The sequence below is a fragment of the Perognathus longimembris genome, chromosome 19 (assembly GCF_023159225.1).
Source record: "Perognathus longimembris pacificus isolate PPM17 chromosome 19, ASM2315922v1, whole genome shotgun sequence".
Lineage (NCBI taxonomy): Eukaryota > Metazoa > Chordata > Mammalia > Rodentia > Heteromyidae > Perognathus > Perognathus longimembris.
In genome coordinates this window covers 32,387,573-32,403,097 of record NC_063179.1, presented here as the reverse complement: position 1 = coordinate 32,403,097, position 15,525 = coordinate 32,387,573, and the positions used below count along the sequence as shown (strand labels likewise).

At 39.1% G+C, this 15,525-nt stretch overlaps 1 protein-coding gene across 1 annotated transcript; it reads left to right on the top strand.

The window, feature by feature from the left end:
• Positions 1 to 7,346: 7,346 nt before the first annotated feature.
• Esm1 (endothelial cell specific molecule 1) lies at positions 7,347 to 15,212 on the top strand. The gene is made up of 3 exons (XM_048368414.1): positions 7,347 to 8,038; positions 11,534 to 11,686; positions 14,982 to 15,212. The coding sequence occupies exons 1-3, from the start codon at positions 7,594 to 7,596 to the stop codon at positions 15,080 to 15,082; spliced, it is 699 nt and encodes a 232-aa protein (XP_048224371.1). The 5' UTR covers positions 7,347 to 7,593; the 3' UTR covers positions 15,083 to 15,212.
• The last annotated feature ends 313 nt before the right edge of the window (positions 15,213 to 15,525 follow it).

Genomic DNA, 15,525 nt, shown 5'->3' with positions numbered 1-15,525 from the left:
CTCAATAGGGTCAGGTCAGGGGGCAGGGTCACTTGAAGCTCCCAGTCTCAAGCACTTGGCTGACAGGTTCAGTAACCTAAAGGCCAAGTGCCCACCCCTGTCTTCAGATATTCAGGAACAACCATCATCTGGGGGTGGGACTTCCCTTCCTCTAGGAATTCAGGCACACCCATGGAGTCAAGATTGCAGAGCAGGGGGCTGGGGATATAGCCTAGTGGCAAGAGTGCCTGCCTCAGATACACGAGGCTCTAGGTTCGATTCCCCAGCACCACATATACAGAAAACGGCCAGAAGCGGCGCTGTGGCTCAAGTGGCAGAGTGCTAGCCTTGAGTGGGCAGAAGCCAGGGACAGTGCTCAGGCCCTGAGTCCAAGGCCCAGGACTGGCCAAAAAAAAAAAAAAAAAAAAAAAAAAAAGATTGCAGAGCAATCCTACAATTCACCATTTGGCCAAGATGTCACCGGCCAGACCTGATCTCCTTACTTCATGACATGATACTTTCATAGCACTAGTGTTTTTTACTTAACTATTCAATGAGTTCAAGCACTAGTGTTTTTTACTTCTTTATTCCTAGAATCTTCCCTATACAGGGCTACACTATGACTATGGCCCAGGGCTCGGGACCAGGGGATGGGGAGTATTTTACTTTCTTTTAGCTCTCATGGACAAAGAGCTTAGCGCTCTATATCTGAGAGCCCTCTGACCTGGCTCTGTGCAATGCTTCTAGGAACAGTCCTACCTACACACCTGTGCCATAGAAACCTGGGAGTTTGTCAGAAACATTGTACCAAGTAGATGGGTCTGGAGTAGGCCTAGAAATAAAAAATTTCAGTAACTATTCAATGAGTTCAAGTTGGAAAAAGACATACATAATCCCCAACTTCCTGGCCAATGCACCAAATATGTTACCAGAAAGCTTAGGGCAGCTAAGCGACCTTTTTTTTGTGTGTCTGGCAAGAGAAGAATTCAGGGAAGATGTGAACACTGTAAGTAAAGGTTGTAGGAACATTTCTTAGAAAAGAAACGATAGGAAAAAACAGCATGGACCAAGGCATTCTACTGGAAGACTGCACTTCAGACCATCTCTGCCATTTTGTATGGCTTCAGTCATCTTCATTACAAAGCTTGGCTTAGGTTAAATAGTGAGAATTGGGTGGCTTTCTGATTGGTGGATCTTCCTTTAAAGTTGTGACACCAACATTTTACCATTCTTATTTTCTCATTTTTTTGTCCTTTTTACTTCATCCTCTTCCTCCTTCTCATTTTTTTTTTTATTAGTCTCCTGCTCCTATTTCCTTGTCAGGCAAGTTTTAGTTTGTTCATTATCTTTTTATTTGCAAGATGTATAGGCCACAATTCCTTGAAGGCTTTTCAACTAACTCTGTATCAAGAGGACTCTTTCAGGCTTCTTTGGACATAGATTTTTTTTTTTTATCCTTTAGAACTCTTGTACATTCATAAGAAGGAAAATTTAAATTCAATCAATTGCACTAAATATTCCTAGAATGACATCATGACATTGCATTAATAGACATCATCTACTAATGTCATGCCTTAAATTTTTTTCTTTTACATCTATCAGTCTCTGGGCCATATGACCATTGATAATACAACATTTTAAAAAGAGAGCTCCACAGGTGTCTTTGGGAGTGTATTCTTAGAGGCTTGCACCCACCTTGTAGGTTTTATTGGGCATATGCAGTCAGTGACAGTTAAATCATGATGCTGAATTCCAACCTCATGGATGTTAACTCATGAGGATGTGTGTCTATCAGTGAAGCACTCTAAAACTCATACTGGCAACATAATTAAAAATCCTGGGCCAACCCCCTAAACATAGACTGTTCCTGTTAGAAATCTCTAGATTACCCTTTAAATACAAATCTTACCAACAGGAAGATATATGCCTGAGGAAAACTATTTACAAGTTTCTCAAGGCTTTGAGATTTTTTTGTTTGTTTGTTTGTTTTTGCCAATCCTGGGCCTTGGACTTCGGGCCTGAGCACTGTCCCTGGCTTCTTTTTGCTCAAGGTGAGCACTCTGCCACTTGAGCCACAGCACCACTTCTGGCCTTTTCTATAACCCAGGGCTTCGTGTACACAAGGCAAGCACTTTTGCCACTAGGCTATATTCCCAGGCCTGAGTTTTTTTAAAAAATCAACTGACTTACTGAAATTTTTTATTTCTAGGCCTACTCCAGACCCATCTACTTGGTACAATGTTTCTGACAAACTCCCAGGCTTCTATGGCACAGGTGTGTAGGTAGGACTGTTCCCGGAAGCATTGCACAGAGCCAGGTCAGAGGGCTCTCAGATATAGAGCGCTAAGCTCTTTGTCCATGAGAGCTAAAAGAAAGTAAAATACTCCCCATCCCCTGGTCCCGAGCCCTGGGCCATAGTCATAGTGTAGCCCTGTATAGGGAAGATTCTAGGAATAAAGAAGCCAATGCATTTTTCCACCAGACTAAAGAGTGAGATTGAAACTTCCGACTTCTTAAAAAGTCCTAAATAGGGAGCCTAGAAGTTGTTTCTTATTTCTCTTTTTACAGGGGTTCTATAACTGTTCTTCTTTTTTTAAACATTCTATTATTTATTCAGCCCATATGTTATGTAAAAGGCTGAGGCTCTCATCATTGGATAAACTGGTGAGTCTGATGAAGGGTTCTGATTAATATTATGTTATATTACATTATAAAAGGGGTCAGTCTAAGGTTAGGAAAAGAAAATGCCACATTATTAGAGAAGTAAAGTAGCAGAATCATTTCCTATGATTCTTAGGTAAATCACAAGTTGCAGTCTTTCCAAAATTCCTAATGAAAATTCCAAATATTGTAGTAGTAACTTTGAATATGTCTTATTAAATCCCTAGTTTGGGGCGGGGATTGGTGCTTCTAAAGTTTAATTGACTTCTAATCTCTAAACTAATACTTTAGTCATTTAGGAAATTGATTTTTTAAAACTCTTTTATCCTAAAAGAGAGTTTAGTGGGTATGTAGTCATGCCCCACTGGGAGGGGATGAGACAGAGGACTAAGGAGGAATGTTGAAACTCAGTCATCATGGTCTTCTGTGAATTGTGAATGAAAATCTGGATCATTCTGCAGAAAGTTGGGGGACATGGAGGACCAAGTGAGATGTGGCTCATTTTCTTTCCTTGGTAAAATTTGTTTTATAGAGTAATAAAACATCTGGATTCTGGGTATGCTTCTTCAGACTCCATTGGCATTAAAGATCTGGGAATGGTGGCAATATTCACTGAAGACTGCTGGGAGATTCTGGGTTGAGGTTTATAGCACACACGGTAGATGTCCTGTCCTTACCTTCCCATACCCACTCAGAGGCCTACACACTCAAATAGCCTTATTCATTTGGGCACTGTTGGCTCACGCCTGTAATCCTTAGCTACTCAGGAGGCTGAGAAGATCTCAGGAGATCTGAGATCTGAGATCTGAGAAGGAGGATCTGAGATCTGTGGTTGCCTGGGTAGACAAATCTGAGGGATTCTTATCTGCAATTAACAGAAAAAATAAAAAGAAGCTGGAACTAGAGGTATGGTCCAAGTAGTAGAGAATTAGCATTGAGTGGAAAAGCCCAGCAAGAGTGGGAAGCCTTGAGTTCAAGTCCTGGTACTGGCACACATACACTTAACACTCAATTAAAATAGATCTACTCCACTAGGCTATTTTGAGTATATGTAGTTCTTACAAATCTCTGTGGTTTTGAAAATTGTATTTGTTAAAAATTGAAACTTAGAGAATTACAATTTTCTTTTCAAAAAATACTTTCTCTAAGACATAAGTGTTTTTGAAGAGTGAAACAAATCAAAATTATAACCTTGATCATAATAGTCTGTATGTTTCACAGATGCTGATCTGTTTAGTTTTCTTAACATGTTTTTGAGGTAGAGAGGACAGTGGAGTAGTTTAAAGCATATGGTATGTAACTTGCCTAAGATCACATCATTTGGCAGTAGCAGAGATGTTTCTAGAATACCTGTAAACTGTTTCCAGAGCACCTAGGCCCTTGGCTTCAATAGCTGACCTGTGACTGCCACAAACATCAAGTGCTTGGCAGATGAGTATAATTATGGCCCCCATGAATATCTTGGGGTCCTTATAGAACTGCCAAAACCAAGACTAGAATTTCAGAAAGGCCAAATGGTTAACGGTGGGGGAAATGACATGATGGGATTATAGTTGGTTCAGATTCCATTCAATTCTCATTATCTCCTGCTAATTCTGAAAATTCCTACCTCATTCCCACTAAGAAACACTTATGTTCTGCAGCTCAATTCAGCCTGGCCCTCATCTTGCTTCTCTGGATAGAAAGGGAACACATTCATGTCCATTTCAACTTAATACTCTCTTATAATGATTCTGAGAAACAGCTGGTTTCATTTGTGAGTTTATTAACCATCAAGTTCTAATGCATAGTAGACTTTAAACTAAGCACATGTAAAAATGTCGGAGCTTATGTAAAGGGAGGAAGATTTTCAGACACTCCCTCAAAAGAAAAATAGTTAAATGCAAAACCACATCTCATAAGCAAAATTCTAAATTGTAAACCCATTTGTTCCTTGAAAATTCTTTTCAAGTCTGTCTCTGAAATTTCATTAAAATAAAATTTTTCTAGTAGAGATAGTTCATTGAGGGGCTGGGAATGTGATTTAGCGGTAGAGACAGTTCATTGAGAAAGCACAATTAACATCATATAATTGGCTCAACCATGAGCCTATACAGAAATCAGTGTTTGGTATATGATTGTAAGCAAACATTATATGTAAGATAAAACACAATATACTAGTGTACTTTATCTAGAATATTGTTTTGGCTTGGCGGAATAGAGTTTAAGGAAAATTTAAGAACTGAGATTTAAGAAAAATCGATCACAATTTTATTTAAAAAATGCATAGTGTACAAGATTAAACTAGCACATTGGTCATATCACTTCTGCCCATTTCAGTAATCACTATATCCTTTGTGTCTAGAGACAGATGGTTTGTTTTGATCCACTGTTATGGATTTGTTACCTTCAGTGTACATCTCTCTATTTTTCTTATATCAGAGCAATATCAGTGTTTGTCTTCCATTTGGAAAATATTCATGGCTTATTTGCTGTTCAGATAAATGAATCTACTACACGCCTTCTGAATTTTGCTTGGTGTAGCTCACCACTACACCCAACTTGGTTACTTGTCACCTGTATAGATTTTATTTCATAATCCTTATTCTAGTCTGTGGTGCCCCATTTGTCCCAGGGCTAGAATCCTGCTTTTACCATCTCCTACCTGTGTGATGTTGGATGAATTAACTTATCTAGGCCTTAGTTTTCTCATCGCTAAGATAGAGAGAGGAATAGTACCTAGCCCTTAATATTATTTGAAAAGTTAAATCCCATAGTCTATGGACATTGCTTAACATACTAAAGTGCTGAATATAAGTATCAGGTCAATAGCCAGACATCTGTAAAGGCTAGGCATTATTATTAACCACTATTACCAGTGATTAGTCTCTTTTGAAAAAGTTTGAACAAGAAGCACTTTTCAGGGTCAGCCTAAATTGTAAACCAGACCACTGGAACCATTGGCCAAAGAAGTGTAATTGTGTTGCAGTGAGCAACAGAACGTGTAGCTTTGACATCAGATTTGTGAATCAAGTCAAGTTTTGACATAATCAGAAATTTGGGCAAACTAACCTCTTCTTCGCTGTTTCTTCATTTAAAAATGGATATTATAGATGGGTGCTGGTGTCTCATGTCTATAATTGTAGCTACTCAGGAGATTGATATCTGAGGATCAAGGTTAGAAGCCAGCTCAGGTAGGAAAGTCTATAAGATTTTTATCTCCAATAAACTACTAAAAAAAAAAAAAAAGCTGGAACTGATGCTGTGGCTCATGTGGTACAGTGTTAGCCCGGAGCACAAAGAGACTCAGGGACATTGCCCAGGCCCTGATTTCTAGCCCCACAATAGACAAAAGAAAATGCATATGATAATAGTAGCTACATCATAATATTATGGTCAGGAGCAAATGAGTTTATATATGATAAATGTTTCAGAGAAGTATTTGGTGCATATTGTGAATTTAATGCATTCTCCATTATTGAAAGCAGTGAATCAGTGTTCTACCTGCTGAGATCTGGAGAGATGAATTTAGAGCATTTCAGATTAGACTGTCATGGAAAATCTGGGAATTTGGAAGTCAAAACCTTTGCCTTAATTTCCCACTTCCTCAACAACCTACCTGTTCCCTCTAGCCCCTTAAAATTGTAGCTGCAAAGGTCCCTCATTAGGCATATCTAATAACCTCTACGTCCCAACTGTCAGGACGCACAAGAATTTCAGAAGTCAAATGTCCTACTGCCATCAATTCTCAACCAAAGAAGCTGAGTCCTGCTGATTTCCCACAACTACTTTGTGATAGACCAAAACTTTTCTATTTCACTGGGCTGTTAACTTACCACATGATGGTGGGGTTTGTTTTTATTTTGAATCTAACACATGGTTGGTGAGGGAGCCCCTTTCTTCTCTTTTATCTTGTTCTCTCTGGCCCACAAGTCTGTATTTGTAGAGGACTATTCTGTTTTCACCTCTGGGACTTACACCCTGTGATTCTCTATAGCATGAAAACCTTGTCTCTTGATGGGCTGTTTTTCCCTTCGACATGACTTGACTTTCAGGGCTATGTTCCTATTTCCCTGCTGATTTACTTGTTTCCTTGGGCTGGCTGCCTTGTTTGGCGGCTTTTAGCAAGACTCTGATAGAAGCCAGGAGGTGAGGGAAGGACTGTGAATGGACTGGGATAATCAGACTCAGTGATGGATGAGCCTTCTCCCCGGGGAGTCCTAAGTCTGGAGAAGTCCAACTGATAAGTTTTTCCAGAATTGAGTAATCAAGAAACAATGCCTGTAGGACTTTACCTCATTTGTATATTTTAAATATTGATCTTAAAGGAAATTCTCAGCTGTAGATCTGATATCTCATTAGAAGCACAGCTATTTCCATAATAGACTTAAATATATATGACCTGAATTGCTTCAGGAGAAGGGTGGAAGGAAGGAAGGTCTTTAAAAAAACAACCCTCTCAAAATATTTTTGTTTTTCTAAGTATTGAAAAGGCACAATATAACCCTTTCTTCTCCCAGATGATCTCATAGCTATTTATTGAGGGGAAATACCAAATGCTTATAATAATACTAGTTATTATTATTATAACATCTTTTTTTTTTTTTTGCAGAAGCTTCTTCAGTCTTGATGATTCATATCAATATCATTTTCTTCCTGACTCCAGAGACACGGGAGACAAAGCTACACCCCAAGTGATATGCCTGGTGTCAGAACAATTCCTGTCCTGAAGAGAGGTATGCGACCTTCTTTATTTCCCCTTCACAGACGTCCTTGAGCCCTTGAGACGGATGTGAGCGAGGTTTTCAGCCCTCATGCAAAACAACCATCTAAACATAACAGATGACATCAGCTTGGGCTTTTTCAATTCCTGGATGGCAGCAACGTGTTAATCCAGCCTTCATCCTGGATTTCATAAACTAAAACAAGAGTGGCTGGCAGAAGGACAGAGCTGCCGCTGGCTTGAGGAAATTGATGACGGGGAAGCATGCGGGCAACCCAGTGTATAAAACTCCTAAACGTGTAGGCAAAGGCTTAGCTACCACTTTGGTTTTGACAGCTGCTTCTCACCAGCAAAGACCACACGGCAGGGAGCCGAGCCCGAGCCAGCTGGGAAACATGAAGAGCCTCTTGCTGCTGACCACGCTCCTGGTCCCTGCGCACCTGGCCATGGCCTGGAGCACCAAGTACGCGGTGGATTGTCCAGATCACTGTGACGGCAGCCAGTGCAGAAGCAGCCTGCGCTGCAAGAGGACAGTGCTGGATGACTGTGGCTGCTGCCAGGTGTGCGCAGCAGGGCTGGGAGAAACCTGCTATCGCACAGTGTCGGGCATGGATGGAGTCAAGTGTGGTCCTGGGCTGAGGTGTCAGTTTTACAGTGAGGAGGATGATTTTGGTGACGAGTTTGGTATCTGCAAAGGTAAACAGTGATCTTTTGCCTTTTCCCTGTCCAGGGTTCCCTTAGGCTTTTTAGTTTTGATTTTTGCCAGCTTGGGAGGTGAGGTGGCTTTGCTCTCAGGACTGCCAAGGGAAACAGTCCCATGCTCCTGTTATCTCCAGGTGGACAGAGGAGGCTGACTCTGCAAACAGCCCCTGAAGCCAGCCTGCAGGAAAGCACAGGGCAAAATCAGCATTCCACCTATTAAGTTTAGAAGATTTCAGAAAGTTGCCTCCTTTTCTAGCAAGCGCTACCAGCTTAATGGGTAATCTGTCAGCAATGGATTAGTTGCTCTTTCCTCTACAATGCAGATCACTCCTGCCAATGATTTCTAGCTCCTGGATTTAAAAAGGCTTTGATCTTGAAAGAATCCACAGGACAGAGGGCCTCTTCTAAGGTCAAATCTTTATGATGATCACTAATGTACTTTATGGAATATGGCAGGCTTGAGTCATCTAATGAGATAACTTGTATTCTTGCAAGAGGGTCCCAGAAATTTCAAGCAAATCTTACTGATTATTTAGAAAATTGCAGATAATCTAAGACTAATTCTAAGCCAAACAGAAATAGCAGGAAAAATAAAACCAGAAGTCTGTAAAGAATAAGTTTGACTGCTTTGTAGATTTAAATAAAAACTTCATCAGTTTGAAACTGCAGGTAAATGATGCAGTTAATCATTTGTAGAGTTTATTTAAAACTCTAGCATCAAAAGAATGGTGATCATAAATACTCCATGGAAGTGGTGCTGTGGCTCAAGTGGTACAGCGCCAGCCTTAGGTGAAAAAGCTAAGGGACAGCGTCCACACCCTGAGTTCAAGCTCCAGTACTGGCACAAACACACACACACACACACACACAAACACACACACACAACCTCCATGCACAGGTAATCTCATCATTAAGAGATACTATTAATATGTGAAACATGCTTCTCAGAACAAATGTGTGAAATTTCTAAATCTTCTATCTTATATGCTTACTATAACTGTATTCTGCTATGAATGGTAATCATATTTAATTAATCTCATCAATTGTTTTAGAAAATAAATTATAAGTGAATCATGTTTAATATGTAAAATCTATTAGAGGTTAGGAAATAGATTCAGACTATTAGGAGAATTTTATATTTTGCTTATTTTTGCTTACAGCCAATAAAGTGGTGGATACTGAGGACATTTTTCTTTGGTGAACATATACACACATTTCTTTCAATGGAGCATGGTCTGTATTTTCTGTAAATTACAGGGCTTATCAGCCAAGAAAGCAGTTCCTCATGTAAGGAAATGAGAGAGGACATGGTTGATACTCTCATGAGTATGAGCAGTGCAGTGGATTGCTTTTTCTCTTGGGATAAAAATGACTTTGCTGATGTGATTACAAATGCACCATTACCTAGGGACCAATAGTCAATTTTTAGACTCTAGTGGTCTACTCAGTGATTGAGACAGATGTTAATGAGACACATCAAAAATGTATTTTGGGTTGCCCTTTGTGGCATCCTTCAGACTGCCGATAAATCCAGTTTCAAACATTCTTTTCTGGAAATAATGAGATTGAGAAGCCTGAGTAGAGATCTCCCTCTGGCTCAGCATTTTTGGAAATAGAATACCCACATGAAAACATTAAACTCCAGAGGCTTATCAGCTGTTTTCTAAATAGTCAGATGTTTGGCATTGTGTTCTCTGATAACAATCAGCCAACCAACCAACCACTTACTGAACATTTACTACATGCCTAGCATCTAGTACAAAAGGTATCTCAAGGGCTACATTAGAAGTGTCACTGGATGTTTGGTTGAGGTTTTCATTTTCAAGATCACTACAGATATAGCCAAATCCTACTCCCATGTTCTTTTCTGTTATAGGCTTTTCCAGGATCCCTTTCACCATCTCCTTTTTTTCAGAAGACTGGGTAGTGTACAAAACTGGGTTCCTCTGTCTTCTGACAAATGTCCAGAAGAACAATCCTAAGTCTTTCCATCTTGATTGTCCCATCCAGTCTTGGGTTGCTGGAGCTCAACTTGTTTCTTTACCCATGTATGACTGTACATTCACAAGGTTATTTCCATACCAGGGAAATAAATATTACACATTCATTCTGCTGGTTTTCAAAGCCTGGTTAATCAGATACTATTTGTGTTATAAAAACTACTTTTTAGGGGCTGGGGATATGGCTTAGTGGAAGAGTGCTTGCCTTGTATACATGAAGCCCTGGGTTTGATTCCTCAGCACCACATAAACAGAAAAAGCCAGAAGTGGCGCTGTGGCTCAAGTGGTAGAGCACTAGCCTTGAGCAAAAAGAAGCCAGGGACAGTGCTCAGGTCCTGAATTCAAGTTCCAGGACTGGCAAAAAACAACCAAAAACTACTGCTTTTTAATAAAAACTTTACTTCTTTGTTACAATGAAGTGGGTTTTAGTCTTTAGTGTAAGTATGGAACTATGGATATTGTAAAGGCTTCCAGAAGTTCTTGGTAGGTGTACAAGCTCTGACCTTTCTTGTTCATTTAGCATCTTTTACTACTGTTTTGGTTTTGTTGTTTTGTTTTATTTTGTGGTGCTGAGGATTGAACTCATGGTCTTGCCCATGCTAGCAAGTACTGGGTGAATCACACCCAGATATTTTGTACTTTGCCCAGGCTCATCCTGATGATTTTTCTGTCTCCATCTTCTGAGTAGCTGGGATTATAGGCATATGTATCTATGCCCAGCTTGTACTTCTGTCTTAACAGATAAGGGACCTTTGAAAGATTGGAACAGATTGATCGCTTCATAGTGGGCTGGGATACCAGCTGTTTTAGCCCTGGTTAGTTCGAAGCCTTTTAGTATACTTTTCTAGTACACTGTCCGTGATTATAGTAGATTCAGACAGCATCAACTCTGTGAAACTCTTTGAGGACCCATGCATACTTATTTTGAGGAGTTAATGCATAGTCGGTTCAATTTTGTGTGCACTGCATTGTTACAGAGGTAACCTATAATATAATCGAAGCAGAATTAAGATTTATTCAAGGTAATTGATTATGAATTGCTGTCCTCAGATATAATTTACAGCTCGGCACCAAGCCTGAGGTGTTCATTTTCTTGTCTTAATGTGTTACTTCACATTTATGATGAGCACTTTCAACTTTCAAGGACTATTTCTTTTTTGTACTAGGATTTGAATTCAGTGCCTCATTCTTGCTAGGCAAGCACTACCACTTTTTTTTATCTACTTTTTTTATAATTTCAATTTTTTTTTTGATAAGGTCTCAGACTTTACCCAGGCTGGACTTGAACTGCAATCCTCTTCCTTATGTGTCAAGCATGGAATTACAGGCACGAGCCACCTCACCAGGCAAAGTCTTGGCTTTTGAGAAGCAGGTTTTGTTTCAAGATCTGTGAGATTGGTTCAAGTGATAAGGTTATCCCACAGGGCTGCAGAGACAGAAGTTGATGTGCAACAAGCAGTTCCTCTTTAAGCCCTTCCTCTGCCCTCAGATTGCCCCTACGGCACCTTTGGGATAGAATGCAAGGAGACCTGCAACTGCCAGTCCGGTATCTGTGACAGGGTGACGGGGAAATGTCTGAAATTTCCCTTCTTCCAGTATTCAGCAGCCAAGTCTTCCAGCAGGAGATTTGTCTCACACACAGGTAAGAGCTGATTGTGGTTTCACTTTGTAACATTTCAGTGGTAACTTACATAATGTCAGCAAGTAGAAAAAGATATTGGTTTGGATGATCTTGCTTCTTTTGTTTTCCTCTTGAGAAAGGTGGGTGATAGTTAAGTCTGTGGTTACTGTTGCTGTTTTCCAAATTTATCCCATTAATCATCTTGAGTAGTCTGTTCTCATTCCTCATAACGTTTCCCCAGGTTAGATGCAGAAGACATAAGAGAGTACCAAAAAAATTCATAATAAGAAACAACTGAGATTTGCTAGTTCTTTAAATTCTTCAGTGATCTGCTTTACTAGACAAAACTATTTCTCTCCCAACTCCACAGAGAAAAAGTATGATGAGGAATTTGTTGGATAAGATTTAAGAGCTATGATTAAAAAAAATACGGAACATGTTTTTAAGTGGAATAATTTCAGGCATGTGTTTGGATTGATTTTGGAGGAGATAAGAAATAGTAGTTGTGATTGCAACTCAGGGAATGAATGAAATTGCAGTAATATTCACATCCTGCCAGAGCTCTCTTCATGTCTCTTACCCAGGTTTGTGAGGGTGTGAGGAATACACAGTCCATGAAAGGGTGCTTTGCAAAGACTTGATTATCTTGTTGATATGTCACCAGGCCCTTAAAGCACAAGTAAATGAAAAGGAGCTCATTTAAAATAGAACCACCAAAATAAAGAAATGTGTACAAAGACATGTATCATTAAGGCTTATTCTTCTGATACACAAAATGGTGACTATGATGAACAAAAATGCTTTATGCTCCAATTAATCACTGAAAAAGCTGGAGGTGGCATTGTGGCACAAGGGTAGAGCACTAGCCTTGAGCAAAAGGAGCCCAGGGACAGTATTCAGGCCCAGAGTTTGAGCCCCAGGATAGGAAAACAGAAAAAAAAGTTCTATATATTTAAAAATTGATGAATAGATTACAAATAGTTTCACTACTGAAATTGTAAGTATGTGAAGTTATGGATCTGTTAATGAATTTGATTTAATTATTCTCTAATAGATTCATACATCAAAGCATAACATTGTACCCTAGATTTATACAATTATCTTAAGTTAAAAATTAGGTAATTAGAAAAATCCCAACTTCCCCAAATCTTCAGTCTTTATTGATAACAGTTGCTAACTAATATCAACAAGCTATATACCTGTGCCCAGATAGAAATAGTCATCTCAAACCATTTTGTTTCTGGACTTTTGCACTTTAAATTAGCTAAAAATATGAAATATTGGGCAAATATATTTATTTTTCCAGTGCTTCAAATATTTTCTTTTGAACTGAACAGGTCAGTTAAGAAAGGCTATGCTTGAAGACATTAAATTGAAATGAAAACCATTAAAATTTTCCATTAGTATGAAGTAATTATTCAAAGGGGCTTCACTCAGATGTTTACAATATTTCTGTGATGTGCTTTGATCAAATTCACCCCATCTGTATTGCTCTTCCTTAACCCATTGCCCTCTTTTCCACTTCTTAAAAAAATGATCTTGTTAAATGCTAAAGGCTTTTGTGTGTGTGTGTGTGTGTGTGTGTGTGTGTGTGTGTGTGTGTGTGTGTGTGTGTGTGTGTGATTGAGGTCACAGAGAGCAACAAAATTTAGAAACATTAAAAGCCTCTGATTTCACCCTTACATTATGAAGCAAATAGATATGTTTTATTATTCATTGAATGTTCCTTCTGTCAACAGTAGATCTATTTAATATAACTAAACCAGGGTCTCAACTTCTCTTCCCAACGCAAACCTTCTAACCCACTAGATGAATAACTTTATGAATATTTGATGTCTTGACCACTCTATGGATTTCTTGCTGGTTGGTTTTTACACAAAATATTTTACACAAATTAGTTCAATACTAGAATTTGGTATTGAACATTTTATTAGAAATTTATAGATAAAATAGCCAACTTCTCTCCCTTTCTGACCCATGGTATTAAAAATTATTAGTGTAATTTTTTTTAATGCCAGTACTGGGGCTTGAACTCAGGGTCTCATACTCTTACTTGGCTTTTTCCTCTTAAAGTTGGTGCTCTACCACTTGGGCCACATCTCCACTTCTGGCTTTTAGCTGGTCCATTGGAGATAAGAGTTGCATAGATTTTTCTGCTGAGGCTGGCTTTGGACCAAGATCCTGAGCTCTCAGTCTCCTCAGTAGCTAAGATACTGGTATGAGCCGTTGGCACCTGTCTTTACTATTATGATTTTGATAAATATTAGGTTCAGGATGGAGGGACTCCCTTCTTGTTTTTAGAGTCCATGTGCTAGAGTTTTTTAGCTCCTCACTCCTGCCACAGGCTTCTCACCATCTCTGCACAAACCTTTTGCCCTCTCTCTCTGTGAAAAGAGATCAGGTGGCTCCAAAGTTCAACAACAGAGTCTATCCCAGAAGTCCTTTCCCTACATAAGGTTCCCAGCATGAAGGTGGCTTCTCCAACCTTTGACTTGTCCTTGGTTTCAACACTCATGGCAGGTGGTCTTTCTGACCACAGGCATCCTGTTATATTATTTTTAATGAATAAGTGAATGAATTTATATCACTGTTCCCAGTCTGGGAATTCACAAGCCGTATTTTTAGTGGGGTGAATGAGAAGCAAGATCTGGCGTGTTTGGTAAATTCAAAGGAATTTCGCAGCCATTCTGCTGCTGCATTTGTGTTGCAGCATTTCACTTTAGGGCATACGCTACTGAAGTAAGCACATCTCACTACTCTTGGAATCAGAAAATCTTACTTTAGAAAATTCCAAATGTTATACTTTTTAAAAATAAAAATTAAGAACTTTTTTTAAGTGAAAGCTGTACCCTTTGGGCTGCCTTCTGGAGTCATACCTACAAGTGCATCTCTCTTCTACGCCAGTTAGAATTAAAATATTATTAGAGAATAAAAGAAAGAAATATTATTAGAGATCTATTTTTACAGTATTTGAGTGCCCACAATGTTCTAGCATTGTTACAGGTGCTGGGGACATACCAGTGAATAAAGAAAGCCCTCATCTTTATAGAACTAGGATTCCTGTATTGGAGTAGAATAACACAGAGAAAGAAAAATACATGTATAAGATTAAAGCAGGTGATGATAAGGATATAAAGAAAATAATGCAAGAGGAGGTGCTAACTGATACACAGCAGTTCAATACCATGAGCACAGAGGCTTGAACCTATTAAAGAGTTTATTTAAAATTCCACTGAAAACAGAAAACAAAACCAACTGCGAGATCGATCTTTGAGTTATAAACATTTGGACATGTTTTGTATTCTTCTAATTTTAGAGCGTGACATGGCTTCTGGAGATGGCAATGCTGTGAGAGAAGAAATTGTGAAAGAGAACACTGCTCAATCTCCAGGAACAAAATGGCTAAATCCCCGCTGATCTGAGGAAGTTCCAAGAGGAGGCTCTTTTTTAAGTGATTGTTCAACACCCAGCCAATGTTTTAAGAGCTGTCTAGTTAGAGCATATGGACATGTAATTTTTGGAGATCAAGTGTGAGTGAATTTAGAATTTTAAAAAAGTAGGCTACTTAAAATCTATAAATGCATAAGACTGAACCCTTTTTGTCTGTTCAATATTTTGAATGCATATAGATTTGTTAAATGTGCGTGTATAGTAATATGGAAAAACAAAACATGCAATTTATCTGTGGAGTCAGGTCAAAGAGGAAGCTTGTGGAAACTGAAGCCACATGGAATCCCAGTGCTCTTTGACTTGGGTATGTATTAATGTGGGGATCCGAGGTGGAAGAAATCAGGAGCAAGAGGGAGTGAGGATGGGGGAAGGGGGAGGTTTTATAACATGTAGCTGTTCCTTGTGGTAGC

Excerpts from the sequence above, each read along its gene's own strand:
- Esm1 (XM_048368414.1), top strand. The coding sequence starts at position 7,594 with ATGACGGGGAAGCATGCGGGCAACCCAGTGTATAAAACTCCTAAACGT. Across the intron at positions 8,039-11,533 it reads CGAGTTTGGTATCTGCAAAG|ATTGCCCCTACGGCACCTTT; the intron begins GTAAACAGTGAT and ends CTCTGCCCTCAG. Across the intron at positions 11,687-14,981 it reads GAGATTTGTCTCACACACAG|AGCGTGACATGGCTTCTGGA; the intron begins GTAAGAGCTGAT and ends TTCTAATTTTAG.